General features: G+C 37.6%; 1 protein-coding gene across 1 annotated transcript in view; it reads right to left on the reverse strand.

Moving 5' to 3' along the window:
• The window catches only part of FMN2 (formin 2), a gene marked incomplete at its 5' end in the record, with an annotated part of 438,038 nt that overhangs the window by 83,845 nt on the left and 328,413 nt on the right, over positions 1-25,780 (reverse strand). Inside the window, one exon of the mRNA XM_011995030.1 lies at positions 12,278-12,329. Within this exon, the coding sequence (XP_011850420.1) occupies positions 12,278-12,329 (52 nt within the window). The remainder of the gene's footprint in view (positions 1-12,277; positions 12,330-25,780) is intronic.

Below are 25,780 nucleotides of genomic sequence, written 5' to 3' on the forward strand. Positions count from 1 at the left end.
ATAAACATTTTACAAACTGACACTCTAAAAGTCACTAAACATGATAAAGTATGTGTGCATCAGTTCAGAAATGATTAAATATTTTCTCTCCCGTGACAAATGAATAATTACATACTGTATGAAACCAGTGGAACCAACATTCTGTTTTCTTTCTTTCCCCGTTTTTTGTCTTTATTTTGAATGAAAGATTAATTTTCCATTTCAACTCATTTGTTATGCAATCTTGGCTTTGCTAAAATACCATTTAAGCAATATTACATGCAGAAATAGTATTTATTTTTTAAAATGTGTGATTTAAAGTTCTTCTACAAATGTGCATTCTTCCATTACAATTTCTTGTCTTTTATTACTGGTTGTTTCCAATTGCCTTGCTATTATTTAAGTAGGAGAGAGAATCTAGTGTATTCTCTTTAAGAATATTTTTAAAAAGATCATATGAGATACATTGAGTACATTTTAAAACTATACAGTCAAATCTTTATCACATAATAATGTCCAAATAAATCACATTACTTATTAATTCTCTAAGTTTAATTGTGCTATTTGCTTCCTTATTAAACAAACTCACTATCATCTTATGGTCTCATCACAAGATCAGTTATATCTAATCTTTCTAGATGTCTTTAGCTCCTGGAGGAAAAAAAAGACTTCTATTTTGAGACATGTGGCATGATCTCAGCTCACTGTAACCTCTGCTCCCTGGGTTCAAGCAATTCTCTTGCCTCAACCTCTCGAGTAGCTGGGATTACAGGAGCCTGCCACTGCACCAGGCTAACTTTTGTATTTTTAGTAGAGATGGGGTTTCACCATGTTTTTCAGGCTGGTCTCGAACTCCTGACCTCAGTTGAACTGCCTGCCTTGGCTTCCCAAAGTGCTAGGATTACAGGTGTGAGCCACTGCACCCGGCTGTTTTTAAAGTTTTATATAAAAATGTCAATAGCATGTATGTCTTATAGAAAAATACAAATATCTTAAAATAGATGTTTTAATCTGTAGGAAACGTCACAAACTTCCTAGAAAAAAGTGGCTTTACCATGATAGGAGTAGTTCATACACCTTATTTGGTTTGCCATTACTCACAGACGGCGCACACATTTCTCACCCTGATTTCCTTTGCCCAGAATGTCACCTTCACTGACTAACAAGGGTAAGCGATTTAACTGAATAGTTGCAATATAATTCAGATTTTACATTCAGTCATTTATATTAGCTTTATTGATGCCAGAATTAAATTTAGTGAAATCAGCGCAACTGATAGCTGGAACAAACCATGTTTCTAAAACCTTTTCTTTTTCTACATCGAAGTCAATTTCACCTGAAAATATAGTTTTTACCCATAGAATTTAAATAAATAGAAGAAAAAAATCTGAAGAAAAGTTTCAAGTTAGCCTTAGTTTATTAAGAAATAAAGCAGATTTTATAAGTCCCAGTCTCATTATTTTTTAAATTTGAATATAAAGGAATGGACATTTATTAGACAAATTCAAAATTTCTACATTCTCTGCCTATGAGCTGACATAGACATTAAGTGACTCCGTAGGAAATAAAAACAATCATATTTGGTCTGGTGATACTTTTCCATAATTGAAGAAAGCCGTGTATGCTAATTAAAAATAAAATAGAAGCAGAAGCTGACATAAACACACACAATGGGGATGAAGCCAACCTTAACAACATTCTGCCGAAATCCATCTTGTAATACAATATGATGGCTTGGCTTCCCCAGTGAAATCATCTGAAGATGAGAATATATTCATCTGCTTTGCATTTGGGATTTGGGTATGGTTCAAGACTCATCTGCCCAGCCGCCTTACTTTCCAGGACAATTGAAGAGATCAGTTAAACTATTCGAAAGCTATACAGTTTTGCTCATGAGAAAAAGGAGCTCAAAATTCCACTTCCTAGATTAATAGCAAAAATGCATGAATAAACAGAATTAGCACATTGAAAACTATTATGCTAACAAATGGAATATGAAAAATGATCTGGCTTGATTTAAAAAATATACTAACCATTGTTTGTTTTTAATACTATTTATAGAAGACAATTGTAATTATTTTCTTGATAAAAGTTCAGCTTATCCATTTTAAATGGGCTAAGAGTCAAGATGTTTAAAAAAATGTACTAGAATGTAAAGACAAATGAGGATAATTCCTTTCAAAGCAAGCTGATAATGTGTGTGTGAGGATTACAACATATTTTCACATGAATAAGCCTTCAAGAAAGGCCTCTTAGGACCCCCACTTGAAGAAGCTTTGCAAAGAACAAGCTATTCCATATTCCTACAGCCCTGGAGGATGAAAGAAAGGGTGAGGTTATATTCCTTTTTACATATAACGAAGTGGAGGCCCGGGAACTTGGGGAACTTTCTGTGGTTTATCCACTTGTAATTCTGGAGTGGCAGAGCTAGGCTGAGAGGAAATGTCAGCGTCCTGCCCACCACGCAGCCCTGCCTTCTCTCACGATAACCTTGGTGACCATACGGAATGCTGGATCACCTCAAAAGCTCCGGGAAACTTCTCTTTTGGTACAGAAAAGGCTGTTCAGTTATTATATGATCCTTATTTGATCCTTAAGGCATCTGATAGCCCAACTCAGCTATCACAATTATCTGTAAATAACTCTCAGCCATTTTTTTTTTTTTTTTTTGAGACGGAGTCTTGCTCTGTCACCCAAGCTGGAGTGCAGTGGTGCAGTCTGGGCTCACTGCAAGCTCCGCCTCCTGGGTTCACGCCATTCTCCTGCCTCAGCCTCCCGAGTAGCTGGGACTATAGGCACCTGCCACTACACCCGGCTAATTTTTTGTATTTTTAGTAGAGACGGGGTTTCACCTGTGTAGCCAGGATGGTCTCGATCTCCTGACCTTGTGATCCACCCGCCTTGGCCTCCCAAAGTGCTGGGATTATAAGCCATTTTTAAAAATCAAAGCACAAAAATTTGTCACCAGTTTGTCAGTATCTCCTGCCACAGGGTGTAAAGTAAAACTAAGTTGACTCTGGCTGTTACAGCATCACTGAGATAAAAACAGAATCTCACCAGCCAATTCGTTGGATTAGGAACCTTTTGATACAGTTATAAAATGAAACTTCCCCGTGTATTTTCTGTCTCAATGTCAAAGGGCTAAATGGAGGGCTGGAAAATGAAGAACAACTTTTTTAGTACCTCCAAGTCTTGCCTCCAAAATTAATTTCATCTGGTTTCTGATAATATGATAAGGAGAACATGATAAGAATAATCTATAATAAAAATAAAAGGAGAAATGGAAGACAGGAAAAATGTATGCCTAAATTCGTACTCCTGGATATCCTCTCCCTCTAGGCCTTGCCAAGACAACTGAAATATTTGGAGATAAAATACAGTGAGGATCTGTATATGTGTATGTGCATGTGTATCTTTTTTTTTTTTTTTGAGATGGGGTCTCACTCTGTCACCCATGCTGGAGTGCAGTGGCTCCACCTCGGCTCACTGAACCCTCTGCCCTCCGGGTTCAAGCGATTCTTCTGCCTCAGCCTCCGGAGTAGCTGGGATTACAGGTGCATGCCACCATACCCGGCTAATTTTTTTATATTTTCAGTAGAGACGGGGTTTCACCATGTTGCCCAGGCTGTGTTCTTGAACTCCTGACCTCAGGTGATCTGTCTGTCTTGTCCTTCAAAAGTGCTGGGATTAAAGGTGTGAGCCACCGCCCCCAGCCTGTGTATGTATTTTGTTTCATTTCTTTGTGTGTGTGTGGTGGTGGAGGGGAGTAAAGAAAGTCTTGGCCAAGTCAAGCAAAAGAAGAGCTCCATAAAAAACTGAGGCTTTGGGTCCTAAAGACATTTACATAGGAAGAAAGTACATATGGTGAGCCACTGTTGAGACTGGGGTGGCAGATGAAATATTCAAGGCCTCCAAGCTGGGAAGGAGACCTGGGACTCTAGGATCTGGGTCAAAGTCCACCATTCCCTCAATGGTCTGGGAGGAGGCAGCCTGCCAGCCAGCCCAGCAGGTGGACGCCCACAGTACATCAGGCAGAAATGTTTCTCTCCGCTTACATACGAGGTCCTAGAAGCAGTTAACTCGGCTGATGCTGGTATGCTTGTTTTGTGGCTATTAGACAGACTATAGGAAGGAATATAGGTGATTTTATATTTTACCCTGGCTTCCTATGAGTTGCTCCTGGGTTACATATCTTATTGTTCTGCCAGTGGTGGTCAGCAGTGGTGCTGAGTTCCCTGGTGCCAGTGAGGCTTATAGCATATGTTCATGGATTCCTACACAGCTTGGGGATTGTTTCCAAGTCAGCCTGACCTCCTGATCTGATGCTCATTAGTGGGTGCAGCCTAGTAAGCTTATGCACAGCCTTCCAACCTCTGGGATTGACTATGATTCCAAAAGGATCCTTCTTGGCTATCTTCTTCCCTTGATCTCTCTGTTAAACTTCTGATTGCTCAGCCATTGTGCTTGTTGCTGCTGTATCATGGAGCTACGAACACCCTCTCAACTGCTCTCCATCTAGACCTCTATTGTTTCAGACAAAGCTCTTAGGTATGAAGTTCTTCATGTTCTATTCCAAACAAAATCCGCCTTCTCAAGCACATCTGTAGAGCTCTGGGCAGGACTTCTGTGCACCTGCACAACGGTTAAAGCTAGGATTAGGACAGTGGTCCGCTTCTTCCAAAGCAACACTCCTGCTGTGTAAGAAGGAGCTGAGGTGGGGGGCCCCTAGTCTTCATGTATTCTCCCTCCTGGTGTAGAATCTCCACCCTAAAAGTCAGCTAGAGTGGAAGCTCTGGGGCCCAGCATTCTTGGTCTGCAACACCTGAGCTGGAGCATCTGCCCTTTAAGGAATGAAGTGTTGAGAAAGGGAGCCGCTTCTTACCTGCACTGTTAGTCTGGAACAGAACTGCAATGAGCTGGAGGTGGTGGGATGAGTAATGCTGGCAGCCCGCTGACCCAGTAAGACGCCATAGCTTCCGCGTACAAGCTTGGGAGAGTGGAAGCCCCTATTTTCGTGACTGTAAGTGTCTGGATTAGAGCTGGGGCAGCGGCTCCCATAAGACGTAGTAGGACACAATGGGCAGTGATTCCAATGCCTTAGACTCTCGCTGTTCTTACCATGATTTAGATTTTCTTGGACAAACGATTCCCCATTTGCTGCATGTCCTTAGAACCATTTCTAGACATGTTAAATAACTGTTTTATATTGTTTTCTCCAGTTTAATGGTTGTTGTGAAGATAGTTCATGCTAAAAATCAGTCTCCCAAGCTCAGGGATTTTGGTAAATGGAAGAAAAGGAAACTTTGAAAAACTCTTATGAAGTTGATACTCTACATATATATTTTACTCATTTAACCTACTTAAGAGTTAAGTAATGAACTGATCACCACATTTATCATGTGGACATTGTTTTTCTTTTTCTCACAGATGAGGACATGGATTCAAAAGTTGCAATAAATCCTTGGAGCCACGGTGCCAGCAGTTTGGTGCAGGTACCGAAATATAGACCTGATTCCAAAATCTATGCTCCATAACCATCCGAGGCCACCCAGGGCTGCAATCCACAGAGATGGCGAGAAACATGACAACAAACAAATACATTGCCCAAGTCTGAAATCTGACTCTGGTTTCTAATTCTACCACTAAACTTTTTATAATTTCTGATTATAAAAATAATGTGAAAATAACATAGCGATTAACATCTATTGATCACTTGGGACTAAGCATCTGCCAGAGATTATTTCATTTAATTCTCACCTACCAAGTAGACACTATTTTCCTGGGGTGATGGGATTGGTCTAAGGTCATAGAGCTATCACGTGTAAGAGGCAGGATCCAGACTCAAAAGGCCAGAGGATCAGAGTTACACTGCTTTCCTGCGTACAATTCCTACTGATTGTTGCCCCGGTTACATAGGACCGCTGAGAAAAATGGCACAGAGATTATTTCTTTGGAGTAACCTCAAATGTTCCATACGATTCATTATTCTTAGTTTTACTTTTGAATTTCGGGGTTCATTGTTTAATTATAAAAGATGGTAACGATTTTGTCATTTGCCAGTAATTTTTTCATGCAACTCACTGAAATTTCTGATTTTATAATTTCAGGCCTTTGACCTCAGCTTTTGCTTTTCATAGAAACTGGCGAATTCTGTTTACTAGTTTGCTACGACAATATTTGTTATCAAGCCAAGAACTACTAAATATGTAATATCTGTTCAGTGAATATAAAAGATGTTGCCAGCCAGGCACGGTGGCTCATGCCTGTAATCCCAGCCCTTTGGGAGGCCAAGGCGGGTGGGTCACTTAAGGCCAAAAGTTTGAGAACAGCCTGGCCAACATGGCAAAACCCCATCTATACTAAGAAAAAAAAAAAAAAAATTAGCTGGGTGTCGCAGCGCATGCTTGTAATTCTAGCTACTAGGGAGGCTGAGGAATGAGAATTGCCTGAACCTGGCAGGTGGAGGTTGCAGTGAGCTGAGATGGCGCCACTGTCCTCCAGTCTGGTTGTCAAAGCAAGACTATGTCTCAAAAAAAAAAAAAAAAAAGATCTTTCCTACTAAATTAATGGCAGAGAACTTCTTTAATAAATTTTTTCCTCAAGGCTAATAAGGTTTCTCTTTAGAAATTGTGACAGTTAATTTTATGTATCAACTTGGCCAGGTCATAGTGCCCATTGTGGGGTCAAACACCAGTCTAGATGTTATTGTGAAAGCAGTTTTTAGGTGTGGTTAACTTTTTTTTTTTTTTTTTTTTTTTTTTTTTTTTGAGGAGTCTCTGTTGCCCAGGCTGGAGTGCAGTGGCGCGATCTTGGCTCACTGCAAGCTCTGCCTCCTGGGTTCATGCCATTCTCCTGCCTCAGCCTCCCGAGTAGCTGGGACTACAGGTGCCCGCCACCTTGCCTGGCTAATTTTTTGTATTTTTAGTAGAGACGGGGTTTCACTGTGTTAGCCAGGATGGTCTCAATCTCCTGACCTCATGATCCGCCCGCCTGGGCCTCCCAAAGTACCGGAATTACAGGCGTGGGCCACCGCACCCGGCCTTTTTTTTTTTTTTTTGAGGAGTCTCTGTTGCCCAGGCTAGAGTGCAGTAGCGTGATCTCGGCTCACTGCAACTTCCGCCTCCCAGGTTCAAGCAATTCTCATGCCTCAGCCTCCTGAATAGCTGGGATTATAGGCCCCTACCACCATGCCTGGCTAATTTTTTGTATTTTTAGTAGAAATGGGGTTTTGCCATGTTGGCCTGGCTGGTTGACCAGGCTGGTCTCAAACTCCTGAGCTCAGGCGATCTGCCTGTCTCGGCCTCCCAAAGTGCTGGGATTACAAGCATAAGCCGCTGTGCCTGGCCTAGGTGTGGTTAACACTTACATTACTAGGCACTGAAAAAAGTAGATTTCCCTTTAAAACATGCTGGGTCTCCTCCAATCAGTTGAAGACCTGAAGACTCAGGTTGCTGAATATGAAAGAATTCTGTCTCTAGACTGCTTCAGACTCAAGATTGCAATATTCCAAGGAACTTAATCAAATCAACAAGCAAAAACAATCCAATTAAAACAATAGGCAAAGGACATAAATAAACACTTTTCAAAAGAAGACATACAAGTGGCCAAAAAACATGGAAAAATGCTCAACATCGCTAATCATCAGAAAAATACAAATCAAAATCACCATTGGATACTATCTCACACCAGTCAGGATGGCAATTATTAAAGTCAAAACGTAACAGATGTTGGCAAGGCTGTGCAGAAAAGGGAATGTTTGTACACTGTTGGTGGGAATGCAAAGTTGTTCAGCCACTGTGGAAAGCAGTTTGAAGATTTCTCAAAGAACTGAAAACGGAACTATAATACCATTCGACTCAGCAATCCCACTACTGGGTATATACCCAAAGGAAAATAATGCATTCTATCAAAAACACACACAGTCGTATGTTCATCGCAGCACTATTCACAATAGTGGAGACATGGAATCAATCCAGTTGCCCATCAACAGTGAACTGGATAAAGAAAATGTGGTACACATACATCATGGAATACTACGCAACTATAAAATGAGTGAAATCGTGTCCTTTGCAGGAATGCAGATGGAGCTGGAGACCATCATCCTAAGAGAACTAATGCAAGAACAGAAAACCAAATACTGCCTATTCTCACTTGTAAGTGGGAGCTAAACACCGATCACACACAGACACAAGGATGGGAACAACAGACACTGGGGCTACTGAACAACGCAGGGGGATCACGGGCTCAAAAACCACCTATTGGGTACTAGGCTCAATACCTGGGTGATGGGATCATTTAGATTCCAAACCTCAGTGTCATGCAGTATACCCATGTAACAAACCTGCACGTGTACCCCTTCATCTAAAATAAAAGTTAAAATTTATAAAGAGAAGAAAAAAAGATTGCAACATCAACTCCTACCGGAATTGTCACCTTGCCCTGCTAATTTTAGACTTGCCAACTTTTACAATCACACGAGTCAATTCCTTAAAATAAGTTTCTCTATCTTTCTTTACACACACACACACACACACACACACACACACACACGAAAACCCCAGAGATATTATGGCTTTGGTTCCAGACCAATGCAATAAAGGGAATGAATATTGTAATAGAGTTACATGAATTTTTTGGTTTCCTAGTGCATATAAAAGTTATGTTTACATTATACTACAGTCTATTAAGTATGCAACAGAATTATGTCTGAAAAAATATATACTTTATTAGCAGATACTTTGTTACTAAAAGAATGTTAACGATTATCTGAGTCTTCAGTGACCGCAGTATCTTTTTGATGTTGATGACTACTGATTGATTGGAATGGTGGTTGCTGAAGGCTGGGGTGGCTGTGACAATCTCTTAAAATAAGACAAGAATGAAATCTGCCACATCAATTCGCTCTTTCGCAAGAGATTTCTCTGTAGTATATGATGCCATTTGATAGCACTTTACTCACAGAAGAGCTTCTTTCAAAACTGGAGTCAATCCTCTCAAACCCTGCTCCTGCTTTGTCAACTAAGTTTATGTGATATTCTAAATTCTTTGTTGTGATTTCAACAACGTTCATAGCTCTTAACCACGAGTAGATTCCATCTCAAGAAACTACTTTCTTTGCTCATTCATAAGAAGCAACTCCTCATCTGTTCAAGTTTTATTTTGAGATTGCTGCAACTCAGTCACATCTTCAGACTCTACCTCTAATTCTCTATTTCTACCACATTTGCGGTTACTTTCTCCACTGATGTCCTGGAATCCTCAAAACCATCTGTGAGGGTTACAATTAACTTCTTCCAAACTCCTGTTAACGTTGATATTTTGACCTGCTTCCATGAATTATGTATGTTATTGATGGCATCTAGAATGGTGAATCCTTTCCAGAAGGTTTCAATTTACTTTACCCAGATCTCTTAAAGGAATCACTACCTATGGCAGCTATAGCCTTACCAAATGTATTTCTTAAATAATAAGACTTGAAAGGTGAAAGTACTCCTTGCTCCATGAGCTACAAAATGAATGTTGTTTTAGCAGGCATTGAAACATGATTCTCTTTGTACATCTCCAGCAGAGCTCTTGGGTGACCAAGTGCATGGTCCATGAGATGTGATATTTTGAAGGGAATCTTTTCTATTTTCTGAGCAATGGGTCTCAGCAGTGGGTTTAAAATATTCAGTAAGCTATGCTATCAACAGATGTGCAGGCTTTGTTGTTCCATTTATACAGCACAGGCAGAGGAGATTTGACATAATGCCTATGGGCCCTAGCATTTTCAGAATGGGGAGTGCGCACTGGCTTCAGCTAAGAGTTACCAGTTGCATTATGCCCTAACAAGACATTCATCCTGTTTTTTGAAGTTTCACTTTTTAAAAAATTTATTTACTTATTTATTTTTGAGACTGAGTCTCGCTCTGTCACCCAGGCTGGAGTGCACTGGCGTGATCTCAGCTCACTGCAACCTCTGCCTCCTGGGTTAAAGCAATTTTCCTGCTTCAGCCTTCTGAGCAGCTGGGATTACAGGCATGCACCACCATGCCGGGCTAATTTTTGTATTTTTAGTAGAGAAGGGATTTTACCATGTTGGCCAGGCTGGGCTCGAGCTCCTGACCTCAGGTGATCCACCCACCTTGGGCTCCCAAAGTGCTAGGATTACAGGTGTGAGTCACCATGCCCGGCCCTGTTCTCTGAAGCTTTAAAGTCAGGCATTGATTTCTGTCTAGCTACGAAAGTCCTACATGGCATCTTCTTTCAACAGAAGATGTTTCATCTACATTGGAAATACGTTGTTTAGCTACTTTCATGAATTACCTTAGATCTTCTGCAGAACTTGCAGCTTCTCTATCAGCACTTCTTGCTTCACCTTGCACTTTTTTGTTACGGAGAAGGCTTCTTTCCTTAAACTTCATGACCCCACTTCTACTGGCCTCAAACTTTTCCTCTCCAGTTTCCTCACCTATTTCACCCTTCATAGAATTGAAGAGCGTTAGGGCCTTGCTCTGGATTAGGGTTTGGTTTAAGGGAATTGAAACAGGTTCAATGGTCCCACAGAACTGATGTTTATGACTTAATTTGAATAAACATAGAAATTGACCCTCCCAGTCTTGAAACTTGAGAAAGTTACATTTGTCTTTTTTGAGTTCCTTTCTCAGGAAACCAACCATCAGGCTTCCAATATAGCGTCAAGGAACTGAAACTCACCAGATCACTCCATCTGGACAATGAGATGCCAGACCCTTCACCCACTGTGATTGCCTAACCCACCAGCTGCTTGTTGCTGACTACCTCCTCTTCCTTACCCCTCCCTATTTCCTACTCTCCCATACATGGTTACATTTCTTCCCTGCTATATAAATCCCTACTTTTAGTCAGTCAGGGAGATGGATTTGAGACTGAGCTCCCATCGCCCTTGGCTGCAGCACCCGATTAAAGCCTTCTTCCCTGGCAATACTCATCTCAGTGACTGGCTTTCTGTGTGGCAAGTAGCTGTGCTAAACCAAACCCCTGGCATTTTGGTAACAGACTATTGTGGCTGGTTTGATCTTCTGTTTAGACCACTAAAACTTCCCCCATAGCAGCAAGAATGCTGTTTTGCTTTCTTATCATTCATGTGTTCATTGAAATAGACTTTTAATTTCCTTCAAGAGCTTTTTCTTTGCATTCATAACTTGGCTAACAGTTTGGCACTAGAGATCTAGCTTTGAGCATATCTCGGTTTTGGATATATCCTCCTCATTAAGTTAACCATTTCTAGATTTTGTTTTAAAGTGAGAGATGTGTGACTCTTTCACTTGAATATGTAGAGGCCACTGTTGGGTAATTAATTGACCTAATTTCAATATTGTTGTGTCTCAGGGAATACGGAGGCCTGAGGAGAGGGGAGAGGCAAGGGAGCAGCTGGTTGGTGGAACAGTTAGAACATACAGTATCTTTCTATTACATTTGCCATCTTATATGGGTCAGGTCATGGTGTCCCAGAACAATTACGATAGTAACATAAAAGATCACTGATCACAGATCACCTATGGTAACAGATAATAAAAATAAAAAGTTTGAAATATTACAAGAATTACCAAAATGTAACACAGAGACATGAGGTGTGCACATGCTGCTGGAAACATGGCACCAATAGGCTCGCTAGAAGCAGAGTTGCCACAAACCTTCAATTTGTGGGGAAAAAAAAAATAATTATCTGCAAAGCACAACAAAGAGAAGTGCAATAAAATGAGGTAGCTTGTGTGTGTGTGTGTGTGTGTGTGTGTGTGTTTATATCTGTATCGCCAGTTTGTCCTTTTATTCTAGAGAACCCTGGCGGATATAGAGAGATGGGAGGAGAAGAGAAAATGGAGGCAGAGAAGCAGGGAGATTTCTGAGATACTTTTCTATGTTTACCCATAATTGCAAGTCTCCATTCTGGAAATGAAGGTGCATCCAAGGAAAGCTCATTGCTCCCTACTTAGACTTCACTTTTGAATACGGAAATTACATAGTTTTTTAAAATTATCTGAACTCTGAAACAGGTTCTTGCTATCTTCATTCTTTTGTGTATTTCCATAGTTCTAAATCCCATGTAAAAGAGAAGGTGCTAAGCTAGTCACAATAATTTGGTATTTAACAGAACTATATGTTACCCAGAGTAACAAAAATTCAGAAATTCACTGTGGATTTAGAGTACACTGTTTTATTAGATGTCTTTTTATTTTATGTTCGAAAATTAAAATGTAACTAATAATTGGTTCCTTAAGATGAAATACACTTAGCATGTTATAAGCCTATTCTGGGAGGAAATAAAGTAATTTCTCACCATTTATGAGTCTCTGTCAGTGAATTTTCCTCTGCCTCTTGGTCAATTTTGGCTGAAAGTGCAAGAAAATAAAAGTATATGAGATAAGTGATAAGCTGTTACACTATTTCAAGCAACATCTGCCCTAAATAACATAACTTATTTTCATTATTAATTCTATTGTACTACAACCAGAAGCTTATGTCAAATCTATGGATGTCATAGATACATGATTTAAATGATTCTACTTAATTTTAATTAAGTGGATCTTATTATATTGACACAGGCAAGACATATTATCTAATCAAAAATTTTGGATTCTGAAAAACTTTCTTTAATGCAGTCACATTAACCTGAGAAAAGAAAACACTAGCTTCATATTTACATTAGATGTGTCAGTGTTTAAATGCCAACAATTAGTTGAAAATCATTCCCTCAAGCAAAGGCGTAAACACTACGTCAAAAAAAAAAAAAAAAAAAAAAGAAAAAAGCCCTAAACAGAAATGGTATGTGACATTCCTCAGTTACGTTAAGAATTTTGAACTCATTTCAATAGTTCATACTAAACCACAGGTGAATAGATCATGGTCTGTTCTGAAAAGGGGGAATGTAATAATATACCCATTTGCTTGCTATCATTTTTATTTAAAAATAAAGAATTGTGATCTGCTGCAAACCCAAAGGTCAAATTTGAGGAGATTAAATCAGTATTTCAAATTGCTTAAAATAACGTAGGAACTCCATCACTGAAAGTATGGCTGTGACTTCATTTTTTTTTTTTTTGGATAAGTAAGCATTCTAGGAATTATGTATTACTTTACCTCCACCCATTTCCCCATACCTCCATACATATTAATATATGTTTGACATGAAAGTTTTGAAGATACTCTTATTTCATGCATTGCTCTTTGATATTTTTAGTTTCTCTATTAGATTTTAAAACATTTGTTGGGACCTGCTAAATTGATTTCATGACTCACTAATGGTTTGTGACCCACAGTTTGAAAATCACTGAGCAACAGGACAAAAAAAAAAAATTAAAACGTAAAAAATAAACCCTGGGATTAGTGAAAGAAGAAGTTGTCTTTTTATTATCATTCCTCTTTGGGTCACATGTGAGGCCATTTGGAGAACTTAGGAGACATAGTGGAGCAGGGCAAATTGATTATAAAAAACGGGAACTGTGCATGAAATAAAACCCATGGTCACTTGGAAACTGTTAGTATCTCTATCACTACTTACAACACAATAGAACAGCTTAGGCTAGTTTATGTTTTACAACCTCAAGACAGTGTTCTTTCAAAGGTTTGCATGGTATCTGCAAAGTCATAACCCAGTGTCATGTTGCCACTCTTTCCCAGGATTTTCAGGATTTAACAGGGATCATTTCAGGTGGCAGCAGATATTTTTTTCCTTCTTTCCTTTCCCTTTTTGTACGCCAGATTGTTTGTATAAACTTATGGGTCAATTGATAACTATATTAAAAAACAGAATGAATATTCTATGATTTTACTTTGAAAAGGCTCCAGCGTGAACATAATGTTTTATAAAAATGTGCTCTGAGATGCCCTGCATAAAAGACGATTTGCTTCCAGAAACAATTCTAGGAATACATAAAGTTTGTTTAGGCGAAATAACAAAAGCACTACAATGCATACTATTTTCAGGAAGGGTATTTTTCCAATTGCCCTCACATATCTTTGCTTTTTCTTTGCAAAGTACAGAGATTAAGGTAGACTAGAAGAAGGAATTTCTAGACTATTTTAGAAGTTAAAGTAAACGATTTATGACACTTAAAAACACACTACAGTAGAACAAGATGCCAGAGATCTGTATTCGATTCCTGATTTTGCCATTTAAATTATCTCTGTGACTTTAGGCAGATGCATCTGTTAACACGTACAAAATACTTAGCATGGTGCCTCCAATAATCAGTAGAAACTTAATAGATAAATAACCTTTGAAAATTCTGGATCTGAAGATCTCAACATTCTTAAAGTGATATAATATATAATGTTTAACTGAGTCAGTCAACTAATAATTTATTATATTCCAATGCTATATTCAATAAAGAAAACACATACAGCTTTTCAAAAAGCATAAGCTTCTAAATTGTGTTTAGTGGAATAAAGTAAGTTTCATTTGTTCGTAATGACCTCTCTTGATGTTCACCAAAACAGCTCTTGCTTAGTTGCATGAGCAAGTTGGGCTGAAACAAAAACTTTAATCCAATTTGACAGAAGACTGATTCTTATTGAGGAAACAAAACATAAAGCCAGATTTTCTTATCAAACCTAATAGCCGCATCACAATCAGAAAGACAAATTGCAATAAGAAACAATCTCTTCAAATGCTCTATTATCCATTATTTTAGATACTTTTGAAGCTAAAGGGATTTGTGTATTCAAACTGTAATCAGCTTCGATAAACAGTCAAATGAGAGATCAGAGCAAGAACATTAGAGTACACATTTCAATTCCTGATGTAGAGTCAGTAATTCAAGGAACTGAACAGATTTCCTTTGTGTACCAATCTTAGGAAAATCTTTCTGAAAATTTGGGGTGCAATTCCATTTTATGGAAAAACAGAGATACCATTTTTCCAACATGCTGCTTATATATATGCATCATCAATATTTTATTGTCACTATATATATATATTTTTTTGAGACAGGGTCACACTTTGTCACCCAGGCTGGAGTGCAGTGGTACAACCGTGGCTCACTGCAAGCTGCAATTCCTCCTGTAATCCTCCTGCTTCAGCCTTCCGAGTAGCTGGGATTACAGTGTGTGCCAACACGCCTGGCTAAATTTTTCAATCTATTTTTTGTAGAGATGGAGGTCTTGCTATGTTGCCCAGGGTGGTCTCAAACTCTGAGGCTCAAGCAATCCTTCCGTCTTGGCCTCTCAAAGTGTTGAGATTACAGGCATGAGCCACCATGCTTAGCCAACGATTCTTTTAAACATACTTATGGTGTTAACTTAGTGACAACTACAGGACATGGTTGCTTTACATGGTGAGGGCGAACCTTCCAAACCAAAATAAAATGTAATTTAATCAGTGAAAATTAAAATGTCATTTAGAATAAAATAAATCTGCCATTCATTCATGAAGCAAGCAAGCTAATTACATGCAGTGACCCCAATCAGACCAGCTGTGCTTTTCAATCTGAGAGACAACTCTGATAGGCTGTGTACCACCACTGTTACATGCACAGACTTTCAAACAAGACTTTGCTGAAGGTAACACAGAAAATGAGGTGATTTTCTATTTGCAACAACTTATTGTTATTTGATTTCCTAGTGTATTGTTTTCTAAAAGTACAAAAATTGTTTTCAGGTACTTTCTAATGGCATAAATGGTTTTGCAAAGTTTTGAAAGCCAGCGTAACTTTTAGCAGCAGTTTCTTATGTACTGATAATCAACTATTAATAAACTTCATTCAAATAAAGTATGCCAAGTGAATTGCATAAAAGAAATAAAAAAGATTTCATTTTCTACTACAAGATTAATTTCCTAACTCTTTAGAGTAGACACTTCATTTCTTCTTGACATGATTCAAATCATCAGGATGGCAAATTTCTGGTCATTCATCATCAAGATAATTATAGGGTAGCTAAAGCAGCATTCAAAATAGACAAATAGGCACAAGGCTTCGTTGGTGATCTTCATATTGTCATCACATCACTGGGCTTTCTGTGCTACTCTCGCCCAGCAATGCCTCACCACTTTTTTTTTTTTTTTTTTTGACACAGAGTTTTGTTCTTGTTGCCTGGGACAGAGTGCAATGGCGCGATCTTGGCTCACTGCAACCACCACCTCCCCATTTCAAGCGATTCTCCTGTCTCAGCCTCACAAGTATGTGGGATTACAGGCACATGCTACCACACCAGGCTAATTTTTCTAGTTTTAGTAAAGACGGGGTTTCATCACATTGGTCAGGCTGGTCTCAAACTCCTGACCTCAGGTGATCCGCCCACCTCAGCCTCCCAAAGACCACTTTTGACAGAAGCGTTTTTATGGCCTAATGGACATCATTACCCAAGGGCATCCCAGATCTCTGAGAGCAATCACCTCTCCTCTACCTTGTACCATAAAAGCTACACTTTTTTGTAAATGCTTAGACTTTGCAAGGTCTTTCTCCCACTCTGCCTCTCATCTTCAGATCCCACAAGGTCCAGTGTTGGGAGCTAGAACATGAGCTTTAGTCAGATAAACCTGGGTTTGAATTGTAATGCAGCCATTGAATTGCAGTAGATTTTAATAAATTTGAATAATTGCTTCTTTGATGTAATAACTTTTATTCATCATTAAAGCAGGGTAATAATTTCTTTTTCATTGAGTTGTTTCATGATTTAATAAGATAATGTATAAATCACCCGGTATCTAGTCATCCTCTTCCTGTCTTTCCTTTATGCCCACATCAGTATTACTATAAAGTAGGATGGAGATGCGTTGCTTGCAATATGTGAAAAGTCTTCCATTATAGGAATCTCACATATTTCCTTGTTAATTTTTCTATACAGAATCCAGATGTTGAATTAAAAATATACTTTGCTAAAATAAGGTTGCCTCTTTACAGCAACAGAGAAATTATGGCCAAGACCTTTATAAAACCATGGGATTGCTTTAAAATATATTTAATAGATTTTACTTCTACTTAATTTGTGTGTGAAGTTGTTTTAATTGGCATAGAATGGAGAAGTCCAATGCCTACAGTAGAAGCACAGAGATTAATAGCTCCTTACTCCCCTCCCTACTTTTTAAAGACATAGCAGTAAATAAAATTGCTACAAGGGATAAGATAATACTTTAGGTGAATTTAGTGAGAACCTGATGAAATCTAAAAGATAGAATGATTTTTTAAAAAAATTTAAACCTCTTCTGAAGCTCACCTCTTTATTCCAAACATACTATGTGTAATTATTCATAGCTTGATATTTGAGATTCACTGCCAAGAAAAATGTTCTGAGATAGAGTATACTGAAAACAGAATTAATAGTGGAGTAGAGTGATAGTAAAATAAAGCAATCAATCCTCCACTGACACTGGAGGAAAGGAACAGGATGATGTAGTTTAAGAAAAAAGGCAACAATGAAAAGTGGTTTATAATGACAATATTCAGAGAACACCAGTAACTCTTATTTGAATAGACCTAAAATTGCAGCTCCTTAGGGAAGTTGATCACTTGCTGCACCTATTATTTTAGTGATGTTTTCCCTTTTGCCCACCCCCCAAATCTCAAATGATAGAGATCTGCAATTTGAGGCAGAGAAAGCCTGTAGTTGGAACCATACAACAAAAGAAACAGCAAATGTTTTAGGAGGCAGTCTTTATTTATTTGGTTACTTTTCTTTCCATCTATTTATTTTAGAGTTAAGGGCATAAGATTACCTTTTAGATCTGATCCTACCAAAGAGACCATTGGCTTAGACAGTCCTGTGCCACTGAACATGCAACTGATTAAAAATAGTGATTTAATGGTTCTGTTACAGAACTTTTTTATTTGGTGATGTCTTCTCCAACGGCACTAATGTATCTGACTCCAAATCTCTACCTCCACAAATACTTTCTGGTGGTTGCTGTCCTACTAAGTTACTATTTTGACCCAGTGATTAGTGTCTGTAGTTGCTGTCTGGCTCCAGACTCTTTTGCAATGTGAAATATTTCTGCTGAACTTGTTCCAAATGGCTATGAGTAAGCAAAGACACGAAATGGACGCCCTTTCTGATCTTGAGCTTTCATGAGGGAATACCACATATTCCCAGGTAATTGGAGACAGAGTTGCATTTGAGTAATATCAGATGGAAGGCAACTCAGAACCCTTTCATGTGCTTGTCTAGGCTCTAAATCTTTTTGCTATTTTTCCTTTTTATTTAAAGTGTTAACTAGTTTTTGTTTATAATTAGCTATGAATGTGCGTTCCAGTTGCTTTTAAGTGCAGCCAGTATGGGATATTTTTTAGACACATGCAGTGCCTTTCCTCTGAGTCATTTAAAGTTGTCATTTAACTGAAGATACATTGCTTTAGTTTTGAGATTTTTGACACACTTTTCCTTTTGACGATGAACTAAAAGGTAAATTTAAGTAGTTCATACATGTCACAGTGTATGACTTTCAGAATATCTTTCCTTAGACAGCAAGAGAAATAGCTAAGTCCCAATGCATCTTCCTCCTCTATGCTGCGCATGTTCTTAGGACAATAAAACAACGCTGTGGAACACTCCTAGGAGGAAGAAAGAGAGCATCTGAGGCATAAAACGACAACTTGACCTTTGCAATAATTCACAGCTACCTTTTATTTAATACTGAGGGTTATTTCAACTTTGTACATAAAATATATATCATCGTGCCTCTAGAAATACAGGTGTATATAAACATATGGGGGCTAGTTATTAAAAACTCAAGGACATATACGTAATAGAAAATGACACATACTTTAAACATTTTATATATGTGGCTTCTGGCTAAACCTAAAATATAGGAAAGCAGTGTGCTATTATCACCCAGCCTGATGTACGTATTGAAGTGGTCCTCAGTGAAATTTCTCTCCAAATCTTCGTTTTAAAGCCAAAGTAGAAAAGACATGGGAAAACCTAATACGCATCCATGAGCTAGACAGTACAGTAGACAGTATAGTCTAAAGGAGCTGGAACAATTTTCCTACTAGAAAATTGCTGACTCGAGCTAAATTTTTATATCAAATCATACCCAAATCTATATATTACTCTACCTACAGGATAAGCAATTCTCTCCTGGACTTTCACTAATGTAGCATAGAAATAAAGACATGCCTTGGGCCAATTCCTTTCCTTTTTCTTTGCTAAGAGACAACTACCCTATTGAAGAATATAAATGAAGCATACACTTACTAATACCAGGCTGAACTTAAATAAAAATCCTTCAGATAAAATGAAAACCTCATTGAGCCTTTAACTAAAAATATGCAAATACATGCATTAGGGCTGAGCTTTCCATATTGAAAGCAATATCAATTAATTCCAATTTAGGGATTCAAACTATCAAAACACAAAACTGCTGGAAATAAAAATCAGAAAGCCAAAAAAACTTCTGGTGTGTTTCTTTTCTTCCTGATCTTACTTGCCAAAACAATGCTTAAAGCCTAGGGCATTCCAATCCTAGAGACAAAAGCCACATAATTTAACATTACAATATTTTAGCCAACATTTGAATGTCTAGCTTTGTTAGGGACTCATATGCAAGTAATATTACATAGTTTTTTCCTTTAAGAAAATGGTAGATCGAGAGAGAGACAAATTATCATACATGCAGATGTTATAGAGATGTTTAAATGGGAATGTTAATATGGAATGATGTTGATATTACTATTCTAATTCTTTACATATAATAACCCAAGATAATAAACCCTATAAGAAAGGGTTTATAATTATTCCCACTTAAAATCAGGAAATTAGCGATTAAAAAACTTGATTAAGATTCCAGAAACATTAAATAAAGGAGACAGGATTCAAACTCATGGACTCTGACTCCCAAGTCTTAACACTGGCAAATTAGTATGAGTACAGTTAAGTGAAACATCCATTTGCCTATCGAGAGAGAAGTCAATAAGGAAAAGACAAAGGTAATGCATGTGAGTTGGGACTAAAATGATTAACAAGTTAGTCAAGTAGAAAAAGGATCAGAGACCGGAGAGGGTAAACAATGAACAGTGGGAAAAAAGACACAGAAGCAAAGTTGCACCATAGTTCGAGACGTCAAGAAGAAAGATAAAGGAGACAAAACTGGAAATACAAAGGAAAAGAGCTGGCAAAAATGCCATGCAGAGGCAGATCCAGCCTCTCATGGTGTGATCATACAACAGGTAAAGCAAAGAAGATTGAACTGTGTTCATTTGATTTGATTTTTTTTTTTGCCTAGAATATATTTCTTTTTTTTAAAATTATTATTTTAGATTCGGGGGGTATATATATGCAGATTTGTTACATGGAGATATCACATAATGCTGAGGTTTGGGCTTCTACTGAATCCATCACCCAAATAATAAACATAGTATTCAATAGGTAGTTTTTTGACCCTTCCCTCCTCTTCGTCTTCCCGCCTTTGGAGATTCCAAGTCTATTGTTTCCATCTTTATGTCCATGTGCACCTATTATTTAGCTCCCACTTAAAAGTGAAAATTTGTAGCATTTAATTTTCAGTTTCCATGTTAATACACTGAGGATAATAGCCTTCAGCTGCATCCATGTTGCTGTAAATGACACAATTGTATTCTTTTTTATGACTGAGTAGTATTCCATATATATATATGGTAGTATATATAATATAGTAGTATTCCATATATAAAGAAAAATATGTATTTCTGTCATCTGTTATGATGCTGTTGATGGACACAGGTTGATTCCATGACTTTATCACTGAGAATAGTGCTGTCAAACATATGAATGCAGGTGTCTTTTCTACACAGTGATTTCTTCTCTTTTTGGTAGACACCAAGTAATGGGGTTGATTTCTGGGTCAAAAGGTAGTTCTCCTTTCAGTTATTTGAGGAATCCCCATACTGTTTTTTGTACAGGTTGTACTAATTTACGTATCAACAATATATAACTATTCCCTTTTCCACACATCCATGTCTACCTCTGGTGTTTTTGGCTTGCTAATAGCTGCCATTCTAACTGTTGAAAGATGGTATTCCATTGTGATTTTAATTTGCATTTCACTGATGACTAATAATGTTCAGCAGTTTTTCATGTATTTGTTGATCACTTATATGTCTTCTTTGAGAAATGTCTGTTTATATCCTTTGCCAACTTTTTAATGGGATTAGCTTCTTCTTGTTGAGTTGTTTGAGTTCCTTGTGGATTCTTGACACTAATTCTTTTTCAGGAGCATAATTTGCAAGTATTTTCTCCCACTCTGTAGGTTGTTTGTTTACTCTGTCGATTCTGTGTCTTCTGCTGTGCAGAAGCATTTTCATTTAATTAAGTCCCATTTATCTATTTTTCATTCTGTTGCATTTGCTTTTGAGGTCTTTGTCATAAATTCTTTGCCTAGGCCACTGTCCAGAAGAATTGTTCCTAGGTTTTCTTCGAGCATTTTTACAGTTTCAGGTCTTACATTTAAGTCTTTAGTCCATCTTGAGTAACTTTTTGTATATGGTGAGAGATTGGGATCCAGTTTCATTGTTTTACATATGATTATCCAATCGTCCTAGCACCATTTATTGCATACAGTGTCTTTTATCCATTGTTTATTTCTGTCAGCTTTAAGATTGCTTGGTTTTACATATGTGGCTTTACTTCTTGGGGCTCTATTCTGTTCTATTGATCTATTGCATCTAATTTTGTACCAGTACCATGCAGTTTGGGTTACTATAGTCTTATAGTACAATTTGAAGCCACAAAATGTGATGTCCGCGCTTTTTTTTTTTTTTTTTAAATTTAAGATTACTTTGGTTATTCAGGCTCAGTTTTGGTCCCATATGAATTTTAGGATTGTTTTTTCTAATTCTGTGAAAAATTATGTTGGTAATTTGATAGGAATTGCACTTCTGCAGTTTTGAAGATTGCTTCGAACAGTAATTTTTTTTTTTTTTTTTTTTTGAGATGGAGTCTCACTGTGTCACCCAGGCTGGAGTGCAGTGGCACGATCTTGGTTCACTGCAACTTCCGCCTCGTGGGTTCAGGCAATTCTCCTGCCTCAGGCTCCTGAGTTGCTGAGATTACAGGCAGCTGCCACCACACCTGGTTAATTTTCATATTTTTAGCAGAGATGGGGTTTCACCAGGTTGGTCAGGCTGGTTTCAAACTCCTGACCTCAGGTGATCTGCCCACCTCAGCCTCCCAAAGTGCTGGGATTACAAGCCCGGACAGTATTTTAATGATGTTGATTCTTCTGATCCATGAGCTCAGAATGTTTTTTCATTTGTTTGTGCCATCTACACAATTTCTTTCATCAGTGTTTTATAGTTCTCCTTGCAGAGATCTTTCACTTCCTGAGTTAAATATTCCTAGGTATTTTACTTTTGTGTATGGCCATTGTAAGTGGGACTAAGTTATTGATTTGGTCTTGGTTTGAATGTTAGTGGTGTACAGAAATGATACTTACTTTTATACATTTATTTTGTATCATGAAATTTTGCTGAAGTCATTTATTAAGTCTAGGTATCTTTTGGAGTGATCTTTAGGGTTTTCTAGGTTTACAAGATCATGTCATCAGTGAGCAGAGATAATTTGACTTCTTCTTTTCCAATTTGAATGCCTTTCATTTCTTTTTCTTGCTGATTGCTTTGGCTATGACTTCCAGCACTGTGTTGATTAGGAGTGGTGAGAGTAGGCATCCTTGTTTTGCTCCAGTTCTCAGGGAAAATGCTTTTATCTTTTCCCCATTCTGTATCATGTTGGCTGGGAGTCTGTTATATATGGCTTCTATTTTGAGATATGTTCCTTCAATGTCTACTTTGTTGAGGGTTTTTATCATGAAGCAATGTTGGATTTTACTGAATGCCTTTTCTGCACCTATTAAGATGATTGGCCAGGTGCAGTGGCTCATGCCTGTAATCCCAACACTTTGGGAGACCCAGGTAGGCAGATCACCTGAGGTCAGGTGTTCGAGACCAGCCTGGAAAACATGGAGAAATCCCGTATCTACTAAAAATACAAAAATTAGCTGGGCATGGTGGCACGTTCCTGTAATTCCAGCTACTCAGAAGGCTGAGGCAGGAGAATCTCTTGAACCTGTGAGGTGGAGGCTGTAGTGAGCTGAGACCTAACCACTGCACTCCAGCCTGGGCAACAGAGTGAGACATGTCAAAAAAAGAAAAAGAAAAAAGATGATCATATGGTTTTTAAAATCTCTTTGTGTGGTAAATTATTTATTGAAACACATATGTTAAACCATCCTTGCATTCCTAAAATAGAACCCACTTGATGGTGTTGTATAATATTATCTTTTTGATGTGCTGTTGGATTTGGTTTGCTAGTATTTTCTTGAGAATTTCTGCATCTATGTTCATCAGAGATATTCCTCTGTGTGTGTGTGTGTGTGTGTTTTCTGTTGTTTTTGTTGTGTTCTTGCCTGATTCTGGTATCAGGGTCATACTGTTTTCATGAATGAGTTACAAAGGAATACCTCCTCCTTCATTTTTTTGAATAGTTTCAGTATGCTTGGTCCCAGTTCTTTGTATGTCTGGTAAAATCTGGCTGTCAATCTGTCTGGTTCTGGGCTTATTTTTGTTTAGAGATTTTTGGTTTTTAAATTACTGACTCAATTTCATTACTTGTTATTGGTCTGTTTTGGATTTTCTACTTCTTCATGGTTCAATCTTGAGAGGTTGTATGCTTCCAGGAGTTTATCCATTTCCTCTAAGTTTTCTAGTTTGGGAGCATAGAGATGCTCATAATAGTCTCTGATGACTTTTGTATTTCTTTGGTATCAGTTTGTGTTGTCAACTTTATCATTTCTGATTGTGCTTATTTTAATCTTTTTTCCTTGATTAATCTAGCTAGTGGTCTATCTATTTTGTTTGTCATTTCAAAGAATTAACTTTTTGTTTTGTTGATCCTTCATCATTTTTTTTGGTCTCAATCTCATTTCATTTCTTTTTTCTCGTAGACATCTGTTTTTTTTTTATTTCCTTTTTTTTTTTTTTTTTTTTTTTTTAACTAGCTTTGAATTTGGTTTGTTCTTGCTTTTCTAGCTCCTTGAGGTGCAATGTTACATTGTTAACTTGAGATCATTCTGTCCTTTTTTATGCAGGCATTTAATGCTATAAATGTTCCTCTTAGCACTGTTTTGCTGCATCCCAGAGGTTTTGGTATTGACCAAGGAAAAAAAGTGCAAATATTTTTCCACTAGTTTAAATTTAACACAATTCATCAGTTCAACATGATTTAATTATCCAAAATATATATGCACCCAGTAGCAGCTGTATCTAGTTTCATTCATTTCAAAAAACCTTTTGATTTCTACCTTAATTTTGTTGTTTACCCAAAGGTTTTGTAGGAGCAAGTTGTTTACTTTCCACATACTTGTGTAGTTTTGAGAGTTCCTCCTGGTATTGATTTTCAATTTTATTTTATTTTTTTCTGAGAAGATACTTGATATTATTTCATTTAAAAAATCATTAAAACTTGCTTTATGGCTAAGCACATGGTCAATTTTGGAGAATGTTTCATGTACAGATGATAAAAAATATATGTTCTGTTGATATGAAGTAGAATATTCTATAAATAAATGTCTTTCCATTTGGTCTAGAGTCCAGTTTAAGCCCAGAGTTCCTTTGTTGATTTTCTGCCTTTATAATCTGACTAATACTGCCAATGGGGTATTGAAGTGTCCCTGAATTCCTCTATTGCTGTCTATCTCTTGTCTCAGGTCTAGTAGTATGTTTTTTTAAATGAATCTGGGTGCTCTGCTACTGGGTGCATATGTATTTTGGATAATGAAATCCTGTTGAACTGATGAATTGTGTTAAATTTAAACTAGTGGAAAAATATTTCCACTTTTTTTCCTTGGTTAATCTAGCTAGTGGTCTATTTTGTTTATCATTTCAAAGAACCAACTCTTTGTTTTGTTGATCCTTTGTCAACTTAGTTGAAGTGGAACTTCAATTAAGTTCCACTTCTGGACTTAACTGAAACAAACCAAACTTACACTCCTGCTGTAATTAACTAGAAAAATGAATATAATACATGAAACTGCTTTCGTATACTGAAAAATAAGCAGCATAGGAATCTGATCTCCATGGTGCCCTGCATTCTTTGTAGATTTCTATCTAAAGGCAATTTTTAAATCATAGATGCTAGAAAGGAGAACCCAAATAAGCCAATCAGTTTTGCTGAGTTGAGGAAATACAGATAGAAGTCTAGGTAGGCTGACATGACTAAAAGATGAGGAACAGAGTTCCAGAGAAGAAATACTTTTCAGAAAAGAAGGGTCAAAAATCTGCATTAAGCTTTCTAAATTTTAGCTGGGTATTAAATGGCACATTTATACAGTAAAATTATATAAGTACAAGAAAAGAACCACCAAGAAAATATAAGCTGAACAATTCCCAAAGCTTTTCCAGGGCCAAAAGATGTTCGCTGTCTAAAGAGCCAGAGTGGAGAGCTGTCATTGATCACATGAGACAGGATGGTCTTGGAGAACTCAGTGGGGGAGATAAATTATTAGTAAGACTGAATTATCACTGGCATGAAGGATGCCCCAGACTAGCCTAAGCAAAGCTTAAAAACAAGCCTTAAAGGGATCAACTGAGTCACATGTTGCCTAAATTATCTGCCTAAACAAAGTCAAATACTCTAAAGAAATGCACAAAACCTAGACACCCAACAACATAATGTGCATAGTGTCTAGCACTTAATAAAAAAATTACTAGACCAACCAAGTGTCTAGCACTTAATAAAAAAATTACTAGACCAACCAAGTATCAGGAAAGTGCTATCACATTCTTTAAGTCAATAGACAGAGACCCAGGAATGACAGAAGATGAACCAGCAAATAAGGATATTAATACTAATGGAGTTTTTTGTAACCACCCTCAAA

This window comes from Mandrillus leucophaeus, unplaced genomic scaffold (assembly GCF_000951045.1).
Source record: "Mandrillus leucophaeus isolate KB7577 unplaced genomic scaffold, Mleu.le_1.0 Scaffold466, whole genome shotgun sequence".
NCBI lineage: Eukaryota > Metazoa > Chordata > Mammalia > Primates > Cercopithecidae > Mandrillus > Mandrillus leucophaeus.